At 38.6% G+C, this 20709-nt stretch overlaps 1 protein-coding gene across 26 annotated transcripts in view; it reads left to right on the plus strand.

Moving 5' to 3' along the window:
• The window catches only part of ANK2 (ankyrin 2), a 687167-nt gene that overhangs the window by 645453 nt on the left and 21005 nt on the right, over positions 1-20709 (plus strand). For 23 of the 26 annotated variants that reach the window (XM_053569130.1, XM_053568642.1, XM_053568030.1 and 20 more), the window contains 3 exons: positions 10001-10075; positions 13183-13314; positions 15410-15553. In XM_053569130.1, coding sequence (XP_053425105.1) covers positions 10001-10075; positions 13183-13314; positions 15410-15553 — 351 coding nt within the window. Of the gene's footprint in view, positions 1-1894; positions 8129-10000; positions 10076-13182; positions 13315-15409; positions 15554-20709 lie in introns of all 26 variants that reach the window. The other 3 variants (XM_053567942.1, XM_053567768.1, XM_053567852.1) reach the window with 1 other exon arrangement.

Below are 20709 nucleotides of genomic sequence, written 5' to 3' on the forward strand. Positions count from 1 at the left end.
AGAGAAAAAATTCTAATTTTTAATGTTTATTGATTATAAGATTTATTTTGTTTTACTATATTTCAGGGTAATATTCCCAACAGGAGAGAATTTAGAGCCTATTTAATGTGGTCATCGAGCCCTATCGGATGATCTGAGGGCTTTTTTTAAAGTCCTAGCACAGTGTAATTTACTACTAAGTTATTGAATTAGATTTCATTGAGACTTATGTAACCTCATGTTAAACCATTATTCGTGACTAGAATGCTTGAGATTCTGGATTTTTTATTGGCTTACCTAATTAAATCTGTATTGATATAAATTATTTTAATACATTTTGTATATATACATTTTTAAACTATGTCTCCTCAACAAATACAGATTCCCTTAAGAGAAGGCACTTTTGTTTACATACATTCGTTGCCTTCATTGATTTCTCTTTTGTTTTGAGTGATTTGATTTGATTTTCCCACTTTCTTCTTCAGAGCTACTCATTTATTTAAATGACCCTTTGTTTTGATCTTTGGATTTAAGCTAGTAAGAATTAATCCGCCCATCCACCTAGTTTAAATCCATCTTTTTAGACTGTTTAAAAAGAAAAAAGAGGGGAAAACATTACCATGTTGCTATAATGCCATGGATTCTCCTGAATGACTTTTAGGTATTCTTTTAAACATTTCAAAAGTTTCAAATACAGACTTGTCTTTGGTTTCGTTTTAAAGACAATCAGTAAATAATGTTTCATCTAGGTATAAAATAATCTTTAAAGAGGGCTTCTGCTGAAGCAACTCTTTCCCAAAGTCTTTTTATGAAAAACTCTTAAAAGAGTTTGAGTTTTCCTCCTTGCCTTTAATGGGTACCCACTGCCTATGCCTTGAATATGCTACAGTCAGCATCTTATGTGCAGACTTGTAGGGAAATGAATACACTTCACCACCGTCATGTTTTACATATTCGTTCTACTTTCTTGCCATCGTCCTGCCCATGCGTTTCAGCAAGGCCGACTCTCCCAGCAGTTTTACTCCACCTTTGCTTTGCATGGAAATAACTTGGCTTACATAAACTGTGCGTGTGTCCCGTGTGACTGTCTTCGATTTGGGTTGCCATGCATCACATTTTAACTTTGGACTCACATCTAAGTTTAATCACATTGTTGTATCTATTGGTTTTCCTTCCTTTCCTTTATTTCCCTCCTTGATCTGTCCATTTTGTGTCTAAACAAGGAGGTTGCTCCAAGGAAAGGACCATGCCTCTTAGCACCAGACTGTTTGTTTCATTGTTAGGTGTGAATTTCCCTTAGATGAAATGCCGGTTTGCAGCTGATTCGAATATATGTCATATGATCATTGTTTATTGGCAGAATTAAACACACTGAATTCCACATTTTTATATTAAGAAAAATGTGTATACGGCATTAGATGTTATTCTGAGTTTGCTACTACTGGCTTTCTCCTAGAGGAAATCAACTTTCTGCAATTTCTAATGCTTTTTTCTTATTATTTCCCCATGGTTGGTTTTTTTTTTCAACATTGATCTGTAACATCTGAACAATCTTGAGATACTTCTGTGTAATTTCACTGCGTTTTCTTTGTTTTGATTTGTGATGGTTTATTTATTTATTTTTTGTGTGTGTGTCTTGATTATTTGTGATAGCTTTGTTGTATGTGTGGATGTGCTATCAGTGAGAAAATTAAGCAAGTTATTTCCTGCTCATTTTTCCTTTTCAGTTTTTTTTTCCGTTAGCCTTGCTTTGCTCTTGTACCCCGAAGCCTTGTGGATCCACCATTCCCAGCCCATTTTGTTGCCCTTCCCACCACGACAGGAAAAGAGGCTGTGTCGTTTCAGTCCTGATTACATTTGCCAATATCTTTTTTGATTTCCATTTTACTTTCAATGTTTTTCATTCATATCAAAGATGATGAGACAGAATCTACAGAAACATCTGTCCTGAAAAGTCACCTGGTTAATGAAGTTCCTGTCCTAGCAAGTCCGGACTTGCTCTCTGAAGTTTCTGAGATGAAACAAGATTTGATCAAAATGACCGCCATCTTGACCACAGATGTGTCAGATAAGGCAGGTTCCATTAAAGTGAAGGAGCTGGTGAAGGCTGCTGAGGAAGAGCCAGGAGAGCCTTTTGAAATCGTTGAACGAGTTAAAGAGGACTTAGAGAAAGTGAATGAAATCCTGAGAAGTGGGACCTGCATGAGGGAAGAAGCCAGTGTGCATAGGTCTCTGTCGACGAGAGGGTTAGTGGAAGAGGAGTGGGTTCTCATCAGTGATGAGGAAATAGCAGAGGCTAAGGAAAAAGCACCTTTAGAAATCACCGACTACCCCTGTGTAGAAGTTAGAATAGATAAAGGGACCAAAGTCAAAGCAGAGAAAGACTCAACTGGGCTAGTCAAATACCTGACTGACGATCTGAATTCCTATGGGTCTCTTCCCAAAGAGCAGCCACAGACAGTTCAAGACACGGCAGGGGAGAGACGTGAGGCTCTGGCTAGTGGCAAGAGCTCTGAAAATAAGGGGAAAGGTGAGACGCCGAGTGCACAGAAACAACCAAGACCGAGCCTGGGCATAAAGAAGCCAGTAAGACGGAAACTGAAAGAAAAGCAGAAACAAAAAGAGGAAAGCTTACAAACAAGTGCAGAAAAAACAGAATTTAAAAAGTGTAGTTCAGAAGAGTCATTAGATGAAGACACAGGTTTAACCCCTGAACCACTTCCCACGGTAAAGGCCACATCTCCTTTGATAGAAGAAACTCCCATTGGTTCCATAAAGGACAAAGTAAAGGCCCTTCAGAAGAAAGTGGAAGATGAGCAGAAAGGACGAAGCAAGTTGCCAGTCAGAGTCAAAGGCAAAGAGGACGTGCCGAAGAAGACCATCCCCAGGGCACAGCCAGCCGCTTCACCCTCCCTGAAGTCAGAGAGGCATGGGCCAGCATCTCCCTCCTCTAAAACAGAGAGACATTCTTCTCTTTCCTCCTCCACAAAAACAGAAAGGCACTCTCCAGTGTCACCATCAAGTAAAACTGAGAAACACTCACCCATGTCACCCTCTCCGAAAACTGAGCGACATTCACCTGTGTCATTGTCAAGTAAAACTGAGAAACACTCACCCGTGTCCCCCTCGATGAGAACTGAAAGACACTCCCCTGTGTCGTCTACCAAAATGGAAAAACACCCTCCTGTTTCACCTGCAGGCAAAACAGACAAACGTCCACCCTTGTCACCTTCTGGGAGAACAGAGAAACACCCGCCAGTATCACCAGGGAGAACAGAAAAGCGCCTGCCTGTTTCACCTTCTGGAAGAACAGAAAAGCATTCACCTGTATCAAGCGCTGGGAAAACCGAGCGCCACCTGCCTGTGTCGCCATCTGGGAAAACAGAAAAGCAGCCGCCTGTCTCCCCCACATCAAAAACAGAAAGAATCGAGGAAACGATGTCTGTTCGGGAGTTGATGAAAGCTTTCCAGTCCGGGCAGGACCCATCGAAACACAAAACTGGACTCTTTGAGCACAAGTCAGCAAAGCAGAAGCAGCTGCAAGAAAAAGGTAAAGCTCGGGTAGACAAAGAAAAAGGGCCGGTATTAACCCCAAAAGAAACGCAGAAAATAGAGACTCAGACAATCAAACGAAGTCAGAGATTCCTGGTAACAGCACCTCCAGAGTCCAAAAGAGGAGTTCGTGCTGCTCCTGTAGGATTTAAGAAAGAAGACGCAGTTGGAGAAAAGGAGAAAGTTCTCAGTCACAGATTACCTGAATCTATTCAGTCAGCACCTGAAGAAAAAAGCCATAGGAAGAGTGAAATCCCCAAAGAAAAGATGGCTGATGAACAGGGAGACATGGATCTCCAGATCAGCCCAGACAGGAAAACCTCCACGGACTTTTCTGATGTCATTAAGCAAGAGTTAGAAAACAATGACAAATATCAACAATTCCGCCTGAGTGAAGAGACTGAAAAGGCACAGCTTCACTTAGACCAAGTACTCACTAGTCCTTTCAATACAACCTTTCCACTAGATTACATGAAAGATGAATTCCTTCCAGCTCTGTCCTTACAGAGCGGTGCTTTGGATGGCAGTTCAGACAGCCTTTTAAAGCAAGAAGGGGTAGCAGGCTCTCCCTGTGGCAGCCTCCTGGAAGGCACCCCTCAGATTAGTTCAGAAGAAAGCTATAAGCACGAGGGCCTAGCAGAGACCCCTGAGACCAGCCCAGAAAGCCTTTCTTTCTCCCCCAAGAAAAGTGAGGAGCAAATTGAGGAAACAAAGGAAACCACTAAGTTAGAACCAACAGAATCTCAGTTAGAAAAAGAACATCCCACACCCAAAGACATTTCTGATGGTTGTGAAGAGCAAGGTGCTGCAGTCCCTGATGCCTCAGAGCCCTCTGCTGAGTATGGTCAGAAAGAGGGTTCTCCGGACCCTTCTGTAGACACATGCCCCAAACAAGAAGGTGATTGCCCTGGCAGCTCTAGCATATCATTGGCAAAGGAAATACCCAAGGCCCTGACTGAGGACACAGCCTGTGATGAAGGTCAATTTGCATTTGGTAGTTCAGCCCACAAGACACAAACATCTGATAGTGAGGCTCAGCAATCCACAACCCCCTCAAATGAGACAAAGGCCTGCCACCCATCTGATGCTTCTGTAAAGACAGACACAGGAGTGGAATCAAAGCCTCAGGGAGTTGTTAGAAGTCCCCAAGGGTTAGAACTTGCACTCCCTAGCCGAGAAAGTGAAGTCTTCAGCCCTGTGGCTGATGAATCATTAGCAGTAAGCCACAAGGACTCTCTGGAAGCCAGCCCTGTTCTAGAAGATAACTCGTCACACAAAACTCCTGATTCTCTGGAACCCAGTCCTCTGAAAGAATCCCCCTGCCGCGACTCTCTTGAAAGTAGCCCCGTTGAACCAAAGATGAAGGCTGGAATTCTGCCAAGTCATTTTCCTCTTCCTGCAGCTGTTACCAAAACAGAACTTTTTACAGAAGTGGCCTCCATGCGGTCCCGGCTCCTCCGAGACCCTGATGGCAGTGCCGAGGATGACAGCCTTGAGCAGACATCACTCATGGAGAGCTCAGGGAAGAGCCCTCTCTCTCCCGACACCCCCAGCTCTGAAGAAATTAGCTATGAGGTCACACCCAAAACCACAGATTCCAGCACACCAAAACCTGCTGTGATTCATGAATGTGCAGAGGAGGATGATTCAGAAAATGGGGAGAAAAAGAGGTTTACACCTGAAGAGGAAATGTTTAAAATGGTGACCAAAATCAAAATGTTTGATGAACTTGAACAAGAAGCAAAGCAAAAAAGGGACTATAAGAAAGAACCTAAACAAGAAGAATCTTCTTCTTCCTCTGATCCAGATGCTGACTGTTCAGCAGATATGGATGAAACAAAACATATGGCGAGTACGGAGGGTGAATGCGATGTCCCTGTGCTAGTGACTTCAGAGGGCAGAAAGACTTCTTCCTCCTCAGAAAGTGAACCTGAATTGACCCAGCTGAAAAAAGGTTCTGACTCAGGCCTTCTGTCAGAACCAGTTATTCGAGTGCAACCTCCTTCTCCACTTCCATCCAGCATGGACTCCAATTCTAGTCCAGAAGAAGTACAATTCCAGCCTATAGTTTCTAAACAATATACTTTCAAGATGCATGAAGATACTCAAGAAGAGATACGTATATCAGAAGAAGAATCCCAGTTATCTGAAGACAGTCATACTCCTTTCACTGGTGGCACAGATAGGTCCTATGATGATCTCAACAGAGACACTGATGGGGCAAAAATTTGTGATGGCCATGGATGTGAGACCATAAGTCATAGCAGTTCAACCGCTCCTATCTCTTCAGGCCTACAGAGTTCAAATGGTGATGATACCAATGGACAGCCAGTCATCCATAAAGAATCATTAGATCCCCAAGGCACACAGGATAATGACACAGAAGAAAAAAAGCTGGATGATGTTGCTACAGTGGAATCTCCACAAGTGGATTACCCCAATGAAAGCTCTTCATCTTTGTCCTCCTTGCCTCATTGTTCAGTATCCGAAGGAAAAGAAGTAGATGGAGGCATATCCTACACATCGTCTACTACAAAAATGGAGGTCACAAAAACTGATGAAACATTTGAGAGCTTACCAAAGAAGTGCTCCACTCAAGATTCATCCATTACTACTCAAAAAGATGGATTTTCCATTGATGTTCCAGTGTCTGACCTAGCTGAGACTGATGAAATCTGTGGTCCTCAAATCACAAGCCCTTATGAAAATGTTCCTTCTCAATCTTTTTTCTCTAGTGAACAAAGCAAAACTCAAACAGATTCAAATCACATCACAGGCTTTCACTCTTCTGAAGCATATTCTGACACAATCACATCCTCCGTTGAAGATGTAGTAGTGGCAGCCTCCTCTAGTAGTGCTGTTTCAAGTGAAGAATCTCATTTGGAGGGTGAGAGCATGGAAATAGAATCCAAACAAGAAAGTCCCTTAGGGGTACTGCAATCAGATAGAGCCTCTTCATCTACAGAGCCTACCATGCCCTCTACACCAGCAGTTGTTGGTGAACAAATAAGCAAAGTCATCATCACAAAAACTGATGTGGATTCTGATTCCTGGAGTGAAATTCGTGAAGATGATGAAGCTTTTGAGGCTCGAGTGAAAGAAGAAGAGCAAAAGATATTTGGTTTGATGGTAGATAGACAATCACAGGGTACCACTCCTGATACCACTCCTGCTAGGACCCCAACTGAAGAAGGGACCCCAACAAGTGAACAAAACCCATTCCTCTTTCAGGAAGGAAAATTGTTTGAGATGACCCGAAGTGGTGCCATTGATATGACCAAAAGGTCTTATGCAGATGAAAGTTTTCACTTTTTCCAGATTGGTCAAGAATCCAGGGAAGAGACACCCTCTGAAGACATAAAAGAAGAGACTCCTGGAGCAGAGTCCCCACAACTGGAGACTTCAGCTGAGGCACTGGCACTTTCAGAATCAAAAGAAACAGTGGATGATGAAGCAGACTTACTTCCTGATGACCTGAGTGAGGAAGTAGAGGAAATACCTGCTTCAGAAGCACAACTTAGCTCCCAAATGGGGATTTCAGCCTCCACAGAAACATCAACAAAAGAGAATATTTCTGTAGGGACTGAGGACCTCCCTGCCACGCAGATGGGTGATGCACCTCCTCTGTCTGGTTTGAAGCAGATATCTTCCCCTGACTCCCCTGAACCTGTTGTAAAAGTTCAGTTAGATTTTTCCACAGTTACCAGGTCTGTATATTCAGATAGGGATGATGATTCTCCTGATTCTTCCCCAGAAGAACAGAAGTCAGTGATTGAAATCCCTACTGCACCCATGGAGAATGTGCCTTCTACTGAAAGCAAATCCAAAATCCCTGTAAGGACTATACGCACTTCAACCCCAGCACCTCCATCTGTAGAGTATGAAAGTTCACTCTCTGAAGATCTATTCAGTCTGGATGAGGAAAGCAAGGAAGATGAAACAAAACCAAAGTCCAAAATCCCTGTCAAAGCACCCATCCAAAGAGTTGAGCAGGAGCTCTCACATCTAGACTCATCTCTGCAGGAGACAGTGGCTCCTCAGGAACAGGACATGACAAGCACAGCACCAGATAATAGAAACAAATTTGAATCTGATGCTAGTTCTTTGGACTCAAAGACCAAATGCTCAGTAAAAGTCAAAAGTTATATTGAGATAGAGACAGAGAGTGGAGAGGGGGAAGATGAGCTTGAGTTAGAATCAGAAGAAGGGGCCGTGAGACCAAAGATATTTGCATCCCGATTGCCAGTTAAGAGCAGAAGCACCACATCTTCCTTCAAGGGGGCCACGAGTCCCACAAAAGAAAGTAAGGAGCATTTCTTTGACCTTTATAGAAACTCCATAGAATTCTTTGAAGAGATTAGTGATGAGGCTTCCAAGTTAGTGGATAGACTTACACAGTCAGAAAGGGAACAGGAGTTAGTTTCAGATGATGAAAGTAGTAGTGCCCTGGAAGTTTCAGTAATTGAAAATCTACCACCTGTTGAGACCGAGCACTCAGTTCCTGAGGACATCTTTGACACACGGCCCATTTGGGATGAGTCCATTGAGACTCTGATTGAACGCATCCCTGATGAAAATGGCCATGACCATGCTGAAGGTATTTGCTAGCCACTGGGATTCCCTGTGCTACGCATGTCATAAATTTGATATAGTTTCTTCGTATGTTTGTTTTATTTGGTGATTTGTGTCTCATTTTTTTTATAAGCTTTCTGTAGTGGTTAATGTGTTTGTGTAAGCTCTTTGTGTTTTGTGCTTTCTCTGTATAACTCTTGTCTATGAAAACAATCTCAAGATTGAGTAATGAGAATGCTTATGGAAAACATAAACATAATAACCAGGCACCAGTAATCTTGCCTTTTCTTTAGCTGCTGCACGTAAAGGCCATGCAAGCTTTGAGTTTTGTTGTTCTGAATTCTGAAGCTTAGCTTCAAATTAAAAACTTTTGCTTTTGCACATGAATATATTGGTTTTTGTTTCATAGGATTCATTGCTTTTTCTTTTTACCTTTGGGTTCTTTAAAATAATTTGTACTTAAAATTTTGTAATCATTAGGAAGCCATTTGCTAAAGAAGATTTTATATACTATGATATTCTAATTGTTATGGATGTGTTTTTGATTCAGAAAGGTTGGATTTCAGATACCCTTGGTAAACACTTTAAGCAAACAAACCTAAGGTAAAAAATATGCTTTTCATTTATTTGGGAGATGAATGACAAACGTACTCCAATTAGATGCAGCAAACAACAAAAACTCAAACTTTGCACGATTTAAGTTGAATGTGAGGGAATGATGGCTCTTTGAATTATAAAAAAAGAAGCCATAGATGTTTTGAAAAGTAGCCACTGGTCTTCCAATATCTCTACAATGAAGACTGTTACTCTTAAATTTGGTTATATTAAATTTTAGGGTAACAAGTTCTAAAATGCTGTCCATCAATAAATAGGAGTAAAAAATGAACGAGAAAGTTATAGTTTGTTTAATGAGTAATATAGGAGCTTACTTAGTAGCAAACAGGCAGAACCCTTGCTCAAAAGACATATACAGCAGTAACATACATTAACAGACACTAATACAGCATTAATATACAAATGCATTTACATTTAGCATCTCCTCTTCCAAGGTCACCACAACAAAGACAAACATTGTTTCTGGCCACACTGGATAAATCCAGGATGGTCTAATCAATCTTTCATCAAGATCTCTTGTGAGGCTTCAATGTGATTTCTTCTTCTTTCTTTTATTTTATTTTTTTCTAGACAGAGTATAACCTTGTTGCCCAGGCTAGAGGGCAGTGGCATCATCAAAGCTCACTACCACCTCAGATTCCTGGGCTGAAACAATCCTGCCTCAGCCTCCTGGGTCGCTGGTTGTACAGGCATATGCCACCAAGACTAGCTAATTTTTTTTCTATTTTTAGATAGGATTGCATTCTTTCTCAGGCTGGTCTCAAACTCCTAAACTCAAGAAATCCTCCTGCCTCAACCTCCCATAGTGCTGGGACTACAGGCATGAGCCACTATGCCCAGCCTGATGTGATTTCATTCAGACATGACCTGGAAGTGATCTATACAGGCAACAATAAGAAGTCCTAGCAATTACTTCTGCATCTCATTTATGACTTCTTTTGTGTTTTCCGAACAAATTGGTTGTCTTCTGGTGGGCAGTATCCTCTCAGATAATTTTGAAGAAAAGTTCTAACATTGCTAGAAATTAACAACTTATATAATTATGTCCAATAATAAGTCTTGATTAAAGAGATATGGAAGCAGATGGTTTTCATGATTCATATTTATTCCCCATCCCACCCCAGAAATCAAACACACAGCTTTAATATGATCTAAACTGTAATGGCTAATCGGTGCTACTATCAAATATTTGGACAAGTGACTTCCCTTCTTTGAACCAATCAGGACTGTGGTTCTTCTGTCATAGACAATTTTTGGCCATTCTGTTTTTGACCTTCTGTAGATCCACAGGATGAGCAGGAACGGATTGAGGAAAGACTGGCTTACATTGCTGATCACCTTGGCTTCAGCTGGACAGGTAAAATGAGTATGATCCAATTTTTCATCAAAACCTGGCATAGATGCATCAGCCAAGTGTCATTAACAATGAAAATTAACAATGAGGGTCTTTTCCCCTCTTTATTTCAGGAAGAACATGTGGAATAATGAAAGGAATAGTAAACTAAGAACTGAATAACCCAGGCTTTCCATTAGCTAATGGTATACCCTAAGGAAGACCTCTTATGATGTCTGATATCTAGAATAACAGAACTTGAAGGTTTTGAGAATACATCAACCTTCATCGCCATCCTTTGGCAGTTGTGGATATCTAAATTTGGAAGAGATTATTGTGTTTCAAAGTGTTGTTAGATGTAATTTTCATAAAATTTAATTTGAGATTTAACTAGGGTTCCTTATTTTTCTGATATATTCATAATAAACAACATTAAAAATTGCTTTGGCAGAATGTTGAAACACACATGGATGTTTCACTAATGTTTTGAGAAATAGAAGGGTTTAAGTATTGAAATTATATGTTAAATAATTTATTAAGGAGAAATAAATTCTAAACTCATATGGTTTATTTAAAAATAAATAATTTGTAGTTTTTAAATGTAGTTTTTAAATTTGTAGTCTTTGTAAAGACTACAAATAGATACACTTTAATCTATCTGTGACAAAATCATATTAAATCAAAATTGTCAGTCTGGCTTTCCAATTTTTTTAAGTCTTTTTTTCCTATCACTTGTGGCTAACTACTTCATTGATACAAACATTATAAGGTAATAGTCTTCTCCTGTCAATTCCTCAAAGATTTGATGATGAGTAGAAGTCTGTAATACTCTTAATGATAATTGAAAATTTAGAATAAATAACTGGAATCAGGAAGAATGGTCATTTTCTCACTTTTACAATTTTAAAGTAATTTTTACATATTTATCCGACTTATTTAATTGAGGGATTTAGGGGAAGGAATGAGACCAAAATATTTCTAATTGTCTTTATTAGATAGGTAACATTCAGAATTATTTATTTTATTCCTTAAATGTTTATGTATTCATACATAAATATCAATAGGTATATATTTGGTGAAAATTTAAACCCTACATCCACATAGAATGATAAAAAATGAAAGTAAATATATCTCTCTTACCTACTGGCTCCATGCCTCAAAGGTAACTGCTAACACTTCCTTATGTATTTAGAAAAAAATACATAATGCCTATTATTTAAAAGTAAACAAAAATTACTTAATATTTCTCATAAATGTTGTATCAGCATAGACATTCCTATTTCATTTTAAGTGGCTATTTAATTTCACTATATGGAGGTTCCATAATTTTATTAATGACCTTTGTTGATGGATTTCAGGTTGTTTCCTATATAACCTTGTGCACTGTATGTTTTTGTGAGTAAATATATATAGGGCATAGTCTTAAAAGTAGAACTGAGTAAAAGTTATATACTTTTAATTTTGAAAGGTATTTTCAAATTGTCCTCCAAAAATGTCACCTCATTTACCCTCACATATACACCTTATGATGTATGCAGATCCATACAGAATACGAATGGTAGAATTCGAGGGAAAACTTGGCGGCTTCTTCCCTAGGACAATTAATGCTTCTCAAACCTTTTATTGACTTGACCTCAAATCAAAGAAAGGAGTTTATCCAACCATTATAATTTATCCAAGAATGCAGAAACAGGATTTATAGTACTTAAAATATCACCTATGATAATTAAAAGGGAAAAATGTTTTTTCTCCTGTATTCAGTCATTTATTTACCATTACCTTGGTTAAGAGTATAAGCAACTAATAAGGGTCTCATTTGCATTTTGGAATCAAATGGATCTGAATTATACATTTTTTTTTTTGTTAAATCATAGCTGTGTATATTAATGTGATCATGGGGCACCACACACTGGTTTTATATACAATTTGAAATATTTTCATCAAACGGGTTAACATAGCCATCCTGGCATTTTCTTAGTTATTGTGTTAAGACATTTATATTCTACATTTACTAAGTTTCACATGTACCCTTGTAAGATGCACTGTAGGTGTAATCCCACCAATCACCCTCCTTCCGCCCATTCTCCCCCCTCTCCTCCCCTTCCATTCCCTTTCCCCATATTCTTAGGTTATAATTGGGTTATAGCTTTCATATGAAAATTATAGTTTCATAGTAGGGCTGAGTACATTGGATACTTTTTCTTCCATTCTTGAGATACTTTACTAAGAAGAATATGTTCCAGCTCCATCCATGTAAACATGAAAGAGGTAAAGTCTCCATCTTTCTTTAAGGCTGCATAATATTCCATGGTGTACATATACCACAATTTATTAATCCATTTGTAGATTGATGGGCACTTGGGCTTTTTCCAAGAATTCGCAATTATGAATTGGGCTGCAACAAACATTCTGGTACAAATATCTTTGTTATAATGTGATTTTTGATCTTCTGGGTATATACCTAGTAGAGGAATTATAGGATTGAATGGCAGATCTATTTTTAGATCTCCAAGTGTTCTCCAAACATCTTTCCAAAAGGAATGTATTAATCTGTGTTCCCACCAGCAGTGTAGAAGTGTTCCCTTTTCTCCACATCCATGCCAACATCTCTGGTCTTAGGATTTTGTGATATGGGCTAATCTTACTGGAGTTAGATGATATCTCAAAGTAGTTTTGATTTGCATTTCTCTGATGATTAAAGATGATGAGCATTTTTTCATATGTCTATAAGCCATGCGCCTGTCTTCTTCAGAGAAGTTTCTCTTCAAGTCCCTTGCCCAGCTTGCGATGGGATCACTTGTTCTTTTCTTGCTTATACATTTGAGTTCTCTGTGGATTCTGGTTATTAAACCTTTATTGGAGACCAATTATACATATTTTATCATCACTGCCTCACACATACTATTTTCACTATGAAGTAATCAATTCAATACCCAGTTTTAAGGGAAAAAATTGATAATCAGTACTAGAAAAACAAAAGCACATGTGAGTTTCTTCTAATATGTAGAAATACAATAAAAGAACCCAAATACCCAATATAAAGAACATAACCTTTACAAAATCACAAAGCAGAGGGTAGAGATTGCAACCTTGAAGTTAATATGTTAATGAGGTAGTATTTTCTCTTCTAGAATTAGCAAGAGAACTGGATTTCACTGAGGAACAAATTCATCAAATTCGGATTGAGAATCCCAACTCCCTTCAAGACCAGAGTCATGCGCTTTTGAAGTATTGGCTAGAGAGGGATGGGAAACATGCTACAGGTAGGGGGATCTGTGTGTGTATTCAGCTAAGGGGGCAGATGTCTTGCTCAACAATCCCATCTTATTCAGTAAAGTGATAAAATAACAAATGTCGTTACTCTGAAGTGCAGCACTTCCTCAAATCATGCCATTTTGTTCAACATCATTATAATATTGATGAGAAAAGAAATAATATTTCTGGCAAGGTCACTGTGTGAAGTTTGGACCTCCTTTCCATGTCTGCGGGGGTTTTCTCCAGGCACTCTGGTTTCCTCCCACATTGCAGAGATGTGCACATGAGATGAACTGGCATGTCTACACCATCCCAGTGTGAGTGTGTGTGAGAGAGAGACAGAGAGAGGCAGAGATAGACCCCTGTTAGGGGAGGGCATCCTGTTTGGGATGGTTCCCATTTTGTGTCCTGAGCTGCCCGATAGGCTTCAGCCAGCTGTCACTGTGGACTGAATAAGTAGGTTGAAAAGGAATAGATGAATGAGTATGAACTATTGCCAAATAGAAATTCATGAAGTGTCTGGTAATCATACAGACCCTCAGTGAGGTTGCTCTATTTGTGATTGTTTTTGAACTGTGTGGTGGGAGGTGGTACTCCTAACAACTCTCTACCACTATGACTGCTGTCATTCACTGATTCACCCAAAACTGGGTAATTTGTTATCTTAGTTTTTTTATGAACGTTTATTAAATGTATGCATAGCTCACTTTTATTTTCATGTTTAAGATTGGAAGCATTTGGGGTCGTTCTTTAGAATTTTGATTATGTATTTGTGACCAGGAATATGTCATAGAAGCTTAACTCTCATTTATATCGTTAGCCAATGGTAAAATTGGTTGCATTATGTATTTTTTTACTTAAGTCACATTTTCCAAGAACCTGCTGATGATGTTAAGAGAAGATTTACTGACTGACTTTAAGCAAATGAGAACAAGTTATTTTTATTTCTAAAATATACCTGTTGCAGGCTAGGTGCCGGTGCTCAGTGGTTAGGGCTTTGGCCTCATGCTCCAGGGCTGGTGGGTTCGAATCCAGCCCAGGCCTGCTAAATAAAATATACTTGTTGCATGAAAAATCCTTGCACTATCTGCCCATGGACGGTGATAACTAGTAGGAAATAGTACCAGAACTGGCTTCTAATAAGAATGTTGTTCAATTCCTAATATTTTTCTAAATATCAGTGAGGACACAATTGGTCTATTTAACATTGTTTAATTGGGAGTTCATTATCTTTAGCTGCTGCTTCCTTCACTTCTAAAAATCCTAAGTGGAAAATCAAATAAAATACCTCAGTGGGGAAAAAAGTGTCAACTAGATATTTTATTTAATGTATTCTGACCATATCAAATAAAATAGGGAAGGTACAACCCCCTACCTTCTCCCCTTCCTCTTCCCTTAGCAGGTCTAAGGGTCCATATCCAGTCTACATTTATTATTCCTTTACATTCGTCTAAGTAGTATGGTTAGATTTAGCAAATAAAAAAGAAGGGCTCCCAGTTAAATTTAAGTTTCAGATAGTCAACAGATACATTTTTACTTTATTGCAGAGTATGTCTATGCAATATGTGGAACATACTTGTACTAAAAAAACATTTTTTTTTAATTTATCCTTTTTTTAATTCTTTTATTTTCTTGAGACAGTCTCACTTTGCTGCCCTTGGTAGAGTACTGTGGTGTCACAGCTCACAGCAACCTCAAACTCTTGGGTTCAAGTGATTCTCTTGCCTCAGCCTCCCAAGTAGCTGAGACTACAGGAGCCCATCACAACGCCTGACTATATTTTAGAGATGAGTTCTCACTCTGGCTTAGGTTGGTCTCAAACCTGTTAACTCAGGCAATCCACCCACCTCAGCCTCCAAAGTTTTTTTTTAATCTGAAATTTAGATGGGAAGGGTATTCTGTGTGTTATCTGGCCTGGCTTGCATCCACAATAGGCTACCTTTTATGTGCATATCTTTTTTTATTTGTTTGTTTGTTTTTACAAAGACCTTTAATTAGGTTTTGGTTGTTTTGTGTTTTTTTTTGTTTTGTTTTTTGGTTGACTTTTTTTTTTTTTAAAAGACCCTTGCAGATGTAATAAATGCTTCTTCTCTAATATTTCAGATACCAATCTCATTGAATGTCTCACCAAGATCAACCGAATGGATATTGTTCATCTCATGGAGACCAACATAGAACCTCTCCAGGAGCGCATCAGTCACAGCTATGCAGAAATTGAACAGACCATCACACTGGATCATAGTGAAGGTCAAACCTTTTGTGTGTGTGCGTGAGAGAGAGGGAGAGAGTGCACGCACACGTGTGTATGCATACGTGCTACAGAGAGCCTGAGAGGAGATACATAACAGACTCTATATGAAGGAGTCCGTGTGTGTCTAAGGGAGACCGTGCATGTGTCAGAGACTATTACAAAGTATGAGAGAGAGAAGGTAGGTGAGAAACTGTGTGTGGGGGTGGGGGGGGTGAATATGTGGGTAATTCAGATACTAGACTTACTATGTGTTTTTAAAAGGTAGACCATGGCCTTTGGTGATAGTTCCTTTTCCTTGCTCCCCTGAGACTTCCCAGCCCCCTTTTTTGGTCCCTACCTAACCCCACTGCTCAATCTTTGCTGCTTCACCATCAGTATGGGCAATGATCCATCCAATTTCCTTTCCTCACTTTCATGATGGGAATTCTTATCCTTGTATTCTTTACTTTCACCACCCATTTCTGTCCTCGCAAGCAATACTGTATCATTACCAGTTCTAACCTGAAACATTATACTTTTCTATTTTACTTTTATACCAACAATTCTTCCAACCCACTGGGACCTCCACCCATCTCTGTAGTATTTAAGTTTCTCTAACCCGTCATTCATTTGCAGCTTAATCACTCTCTTTTCTTTCTCATCTCTATTTTACAAGTTCTCTTCTTCCTTCAAACTTCCAACAGTATCTCCCACATGATTCATTTCTAGCTGATGACAAAGCTTCATATTTCCTAGGAAAAAAATTAAGAATAATCACAAGCAAAAGTCTGGATTCTTTCACTATAAAAATCTACTAACTTGAGTGCATTTTGATGCATACACATACTCTACGCTCCCTCCGATTGAAATGGATGAAATGTCCCTGATTTGCTAAAGCTGCTCCTCTTTTGTACTATATTTCTTCCCATTTTACCCAAGTAAGAACTTCACTGCTGAAAATATTCAGTCTGGCTTCCGACAACTGGACCACACCTAACAGCATTAAGAGATGCTTTAATAAGTTTCATCTTTAAAAACAAAACAAGCGAGTAACTTCCTTCACCCTGTGTGCCTCTTGTATTACTGCTCTGTTTCTCCTTCTATTTCACAGGAAACCTCTTTTTTTTATTATTAAATCATAGCTGTGTACATTAATGTGATCATGGGGCACCATACACTGGTTTTATAGACCGTTTGACACATTTTCATCACACTGGTTAACATAGCCTTCCTGGCATTTTCTTAGTTATTGTATTAAAACATTTATATTATACGTTTACTAAGTTTCACATGTACCCTTGTAAGATGCACCATAGGTGTAATGCCACCAATCACCCTCCCTCTGCCCACTTCCCCCTTCCCTCCCCTCCCTCGCCCCCTTCCCTATATTCTTAGGTTATAACTGGGTTATAGCTTTCATGTGAAAGCCATAAATTAGTTTCATAGTAAGGCTGAGTACATTGGATACTTTTTCTTCCATTCATGATATACTTTACTAAGAAGAATATGTTCCAGCTCCATCCACGTAAACATGAAAGAGGTAAAGTCTCCATCTTTCTTTAAGGCTGCATAATATTCCATGGTGTACATATACCACAATTTATTGATCCATTCGTGGATCTATGAGCACTTGGACTTTTTCCATGAATTAGCAATTATGAATTGGGCTGCAATAAACATTCTGCTACAAATATCTTTGTTATAATGTGATTTTTGGTCATCTGGGTATATACCTAGTAGAGGAATTATAGGATTGAATGGCAGATCTATTTTTAGATCTCCAAGTGTTCTCCAAACATCTTTCCAAAAGGAATGTATTAATTTGTGTTCCCACCAGCAGTGTAGAAGTGTTCCCTTTTCTCCACATCCACGCCAACATCTCTGGTCTTGAGATTTTGTGATATGGGCTAATCTTACTGTAGTTAGATGATATCTCAAAGTAGTTTTGATTTGCATTTCTCTGATGATTAAAGATGATGAGCATTTTTTCATATGTCTGTAAGCCATGTGCCTGTCTTCTTCGGAGAAGTTTCTCTTCAAGTCCCTTGCCCAGCTTGTGATGGGATCACTTGTTCTTTTCTTGCTTATACATTTGAGTTCTCTGTGGGTTCTGGTTATTAAACCTTTGTCGGAGACATAACCTGCAAATATCTTCTCTCATTCTGAGGGCTGTCTGCTTGCTTTACTTACTGTGTTCTTGGCTGTGCAGAAGCTTTTTAGTTTGATCAGGTCGCAGTAGTGTATTTTTGAAGCTGCTTAAATTGCCCGGGGGGTCCTCCTCATAAAATACTCACCCAGACCGATTTCTTCAAGGGTTTTCCCTGCACTCTCTTCTAGCATTTTTAAGTTTAAATCTTTAATCCAATGAGAGTCTATCTTAGTTAATGGTGAAAGGTATGGGTCCAGTTTCAGTCTTCTGCAGGTCACCACCCAGTTCACCCAGCACCATTTGTTAAATAGGGAATCTTTTCCCCACTGAAGTTTTTAATTGGCTTGTCAAAGATCAAATAACATTAAGTACCTGGGTTAATCTCTTGGTTCTCTATTCTGTTCCATACATCTACTTCTCTGTTTTTGTGCCAGTACAATGTTGTTTTGATCACTATCGATTTATAGTATAGTCTGAGGCCCAGTAGCCTGATTCCTCCTGCTTTGTTTTTATTTATGAGTAATGTCTTGGCTATTCGAGGTTTTTTTTCTGATTCCATATAAAATGAAGTATTATTTTTTCAAGATCTTTAAAGTATGACAGTGGAGCTTTAATAGGGATTGCATTAAAATTGTATATTGCTTTGGGTAGTATGGACATTGTCACAATGTTGATTCTTCCCAGCCATGAGCATGGTATGTTTTTCCATTTGTTAACATTTTCAGCTATTTCTTTTCTTAGAGTTTCATACTTCTCCTTATACAGATCTTTCATGTCCTTTGTTAGATAAACTTCCAAATATTTCATCTTCTTTGGCACTACTTTGAATGGAATAGAGTCCTTCACTGTTTTTTCATCTTGACTGTTGTTGGTATATATAAAGGCTACCGATTTATGAATGTTGATTTTGTAACCTGAGATGCTGCTGTATTTCTTGATCACTTCTAAGAGTTTTGTAGTAGAATCCCTGGTGTTTTCCAGTTATACAATCATATCATCTGCGAAGAGTGAAAGTTTGATCTCTTCTGACCCTATATGGATACCCTTGATCACCTTTTCTTCCCTAATTGCAATGGCTAAAACTTCCATTACAATGTTAAAGAGCAGTGGAGACAATGGGCAGCCTTGTCTGATTCCTGATCTGAGTGGAAATGATTTCAATTTAACTCCATTCAATACGATATTGGCTCTGGGTTTGCTGTAGATGGCCTCTATCAGTTTAAGAAATGTCCCTTCTATAACAATTTTCTTAAGTGTTCTGATCATGAAGGGATGCTGGATATTATCAAAAGCTTTTTCTGCATCAATTGAGAGAATCATATGGTCTTTGTTTTTTAATTTGTTTATGTGCTGAATTATACTTACAGATTTACATATATTGAACCAGCCTTGAGACCCTGGGATAAAACCAACTTGGTCATGATGTATTATGTGTTTGATATGTTACTGGATTCTGTTTGTTAGGATCTTGTTGAATATTTCTGCATCTATGGTCGTTAGTGATAGTAGTCTATAATTTTCTTTTCTTGTTGGGTCTTTTCCTGGTTTGGGGATCAGGGTGATGTTTGCTTCATAGAACATGTTGGGTAGTCTTTCTTCTTTTGCTACATTTTGGAAAAGGTTGAGTAATATAGGTACTAGTTCCTCTTTAAAGGTTTGGTAGAATTCTGACATGAAGCCATCTGGTCCTGGGCTTTTATTTTTAGGGAGATTTTGTATGGTTGATGCTATTTCAGAAGTTGATATGGGCCTGTTCAACATTTCCACTTGATTCTGGCTAAGTCTTGGAAGGTGACATACTTCCAAGTATGGTCAATTTCCTTTAGATTTTCATATAGCTGAGAATAAAGTTTCTTGTAATATTCATTAAGGATTTTTTTGAATTTCTGAGGAGTCTGTTGTTATTTCATCTTTGTCGTTTCTGATTGACGAGATTAGAGATTTTACTCTTTTTTTCCTGGTTAGGTTAGCCAAAGGCTTATCTATTTTATTGACCTTTTCAAAAAACCAACTTTTTGATTTATTGATCTGTGTATAATTCTTTTGTTTTCAATTTCATTTAATTCTGTTCTAATTGTGGTTATTTCTTTTCTTCTACTGGGTTTGGGGTTGGAATGTTCTTCCTTTTCCAGTTGCTTGAGATGTCCCATTAAGTTGTTAACTTCCTCTCTTTTTGTTCTCTTGAGGAAGGCTTGCAGTGCTATACATTTCCCTTTTAGGTCTGCCTTTGTGGTATCCCAGAGGTTCTGATAATTTGTGTCTTCATTGTCGTTTTGTTCCAAAAATTTGGCAATTTCCTTCTTAATCTCATCTCTGACTCAGCTATCATTCAGCATAAGGTTATTTAACTCCCACGTTTTTGTATGAATATGCAGATTACTGTTGTTACTGCGTTAGACTTTTATTCCATGGTGGTCTGAGAAGATGCAAGGAATAATTTCTATTCTTTTAAATTTAATGAGGTTAGACTTGTGACCTAAGATGTGATCGTTTTTGGAGTATGTTGCATGGGCTGATGAGAAGTATGTGTATTCAGTTTTATTGGGATGAAATGCTCTGTAGATTTCCGCTAAATCCAAATGTTGGATGGTTAGGTTTAAATCTAAAATTTTTTTTCTCAGCTTCTTATTGGAGGATCGATCCAACACTGCCAAAGGAGTGTTGAAATCTCCAACTATTATGGAGCTGGAAGAAATCAAGTTGCTCATGTCTGTTAGAGTTTCTCTTATAAATTGAGGTGCATTCTGGTTGGGTGCATAAATATTAATAATTGAAATCTCATCATAGTGAGTATTACCCTTAACAAATGAAGTGATCATTCATATCCTTCCTTACTTTTGTTGGTTTAAAGCCTATTGTGTCTGTGAATAGAATTGCAACACCTGCTTTTTTCTGATTACCATTTGCCTGAAATATGGACAACCATCCTTTCACCCTGAATCTGTATTTATCTTTTAAGGTAAGATGTGACTCTTGCATGTAGCAATTATCTGGCCTTAGTTTTTGTATCCAGTCAGGTAACCT

The sequence above is a fragment of the Nycticebus coucang genome, chromosome 1 (assembly GCF_027406575.1).
Source record: "Nycticebus coucang isolate mNycCou1 chromosome 1, mNycCou1.pri, whole genome shotgun sequence".
NCBI lineage: Eukaryota > Metazoa > Chordata > Mammalia > Primates > Lorisidae > Nycticebus > Nycticebus coucang.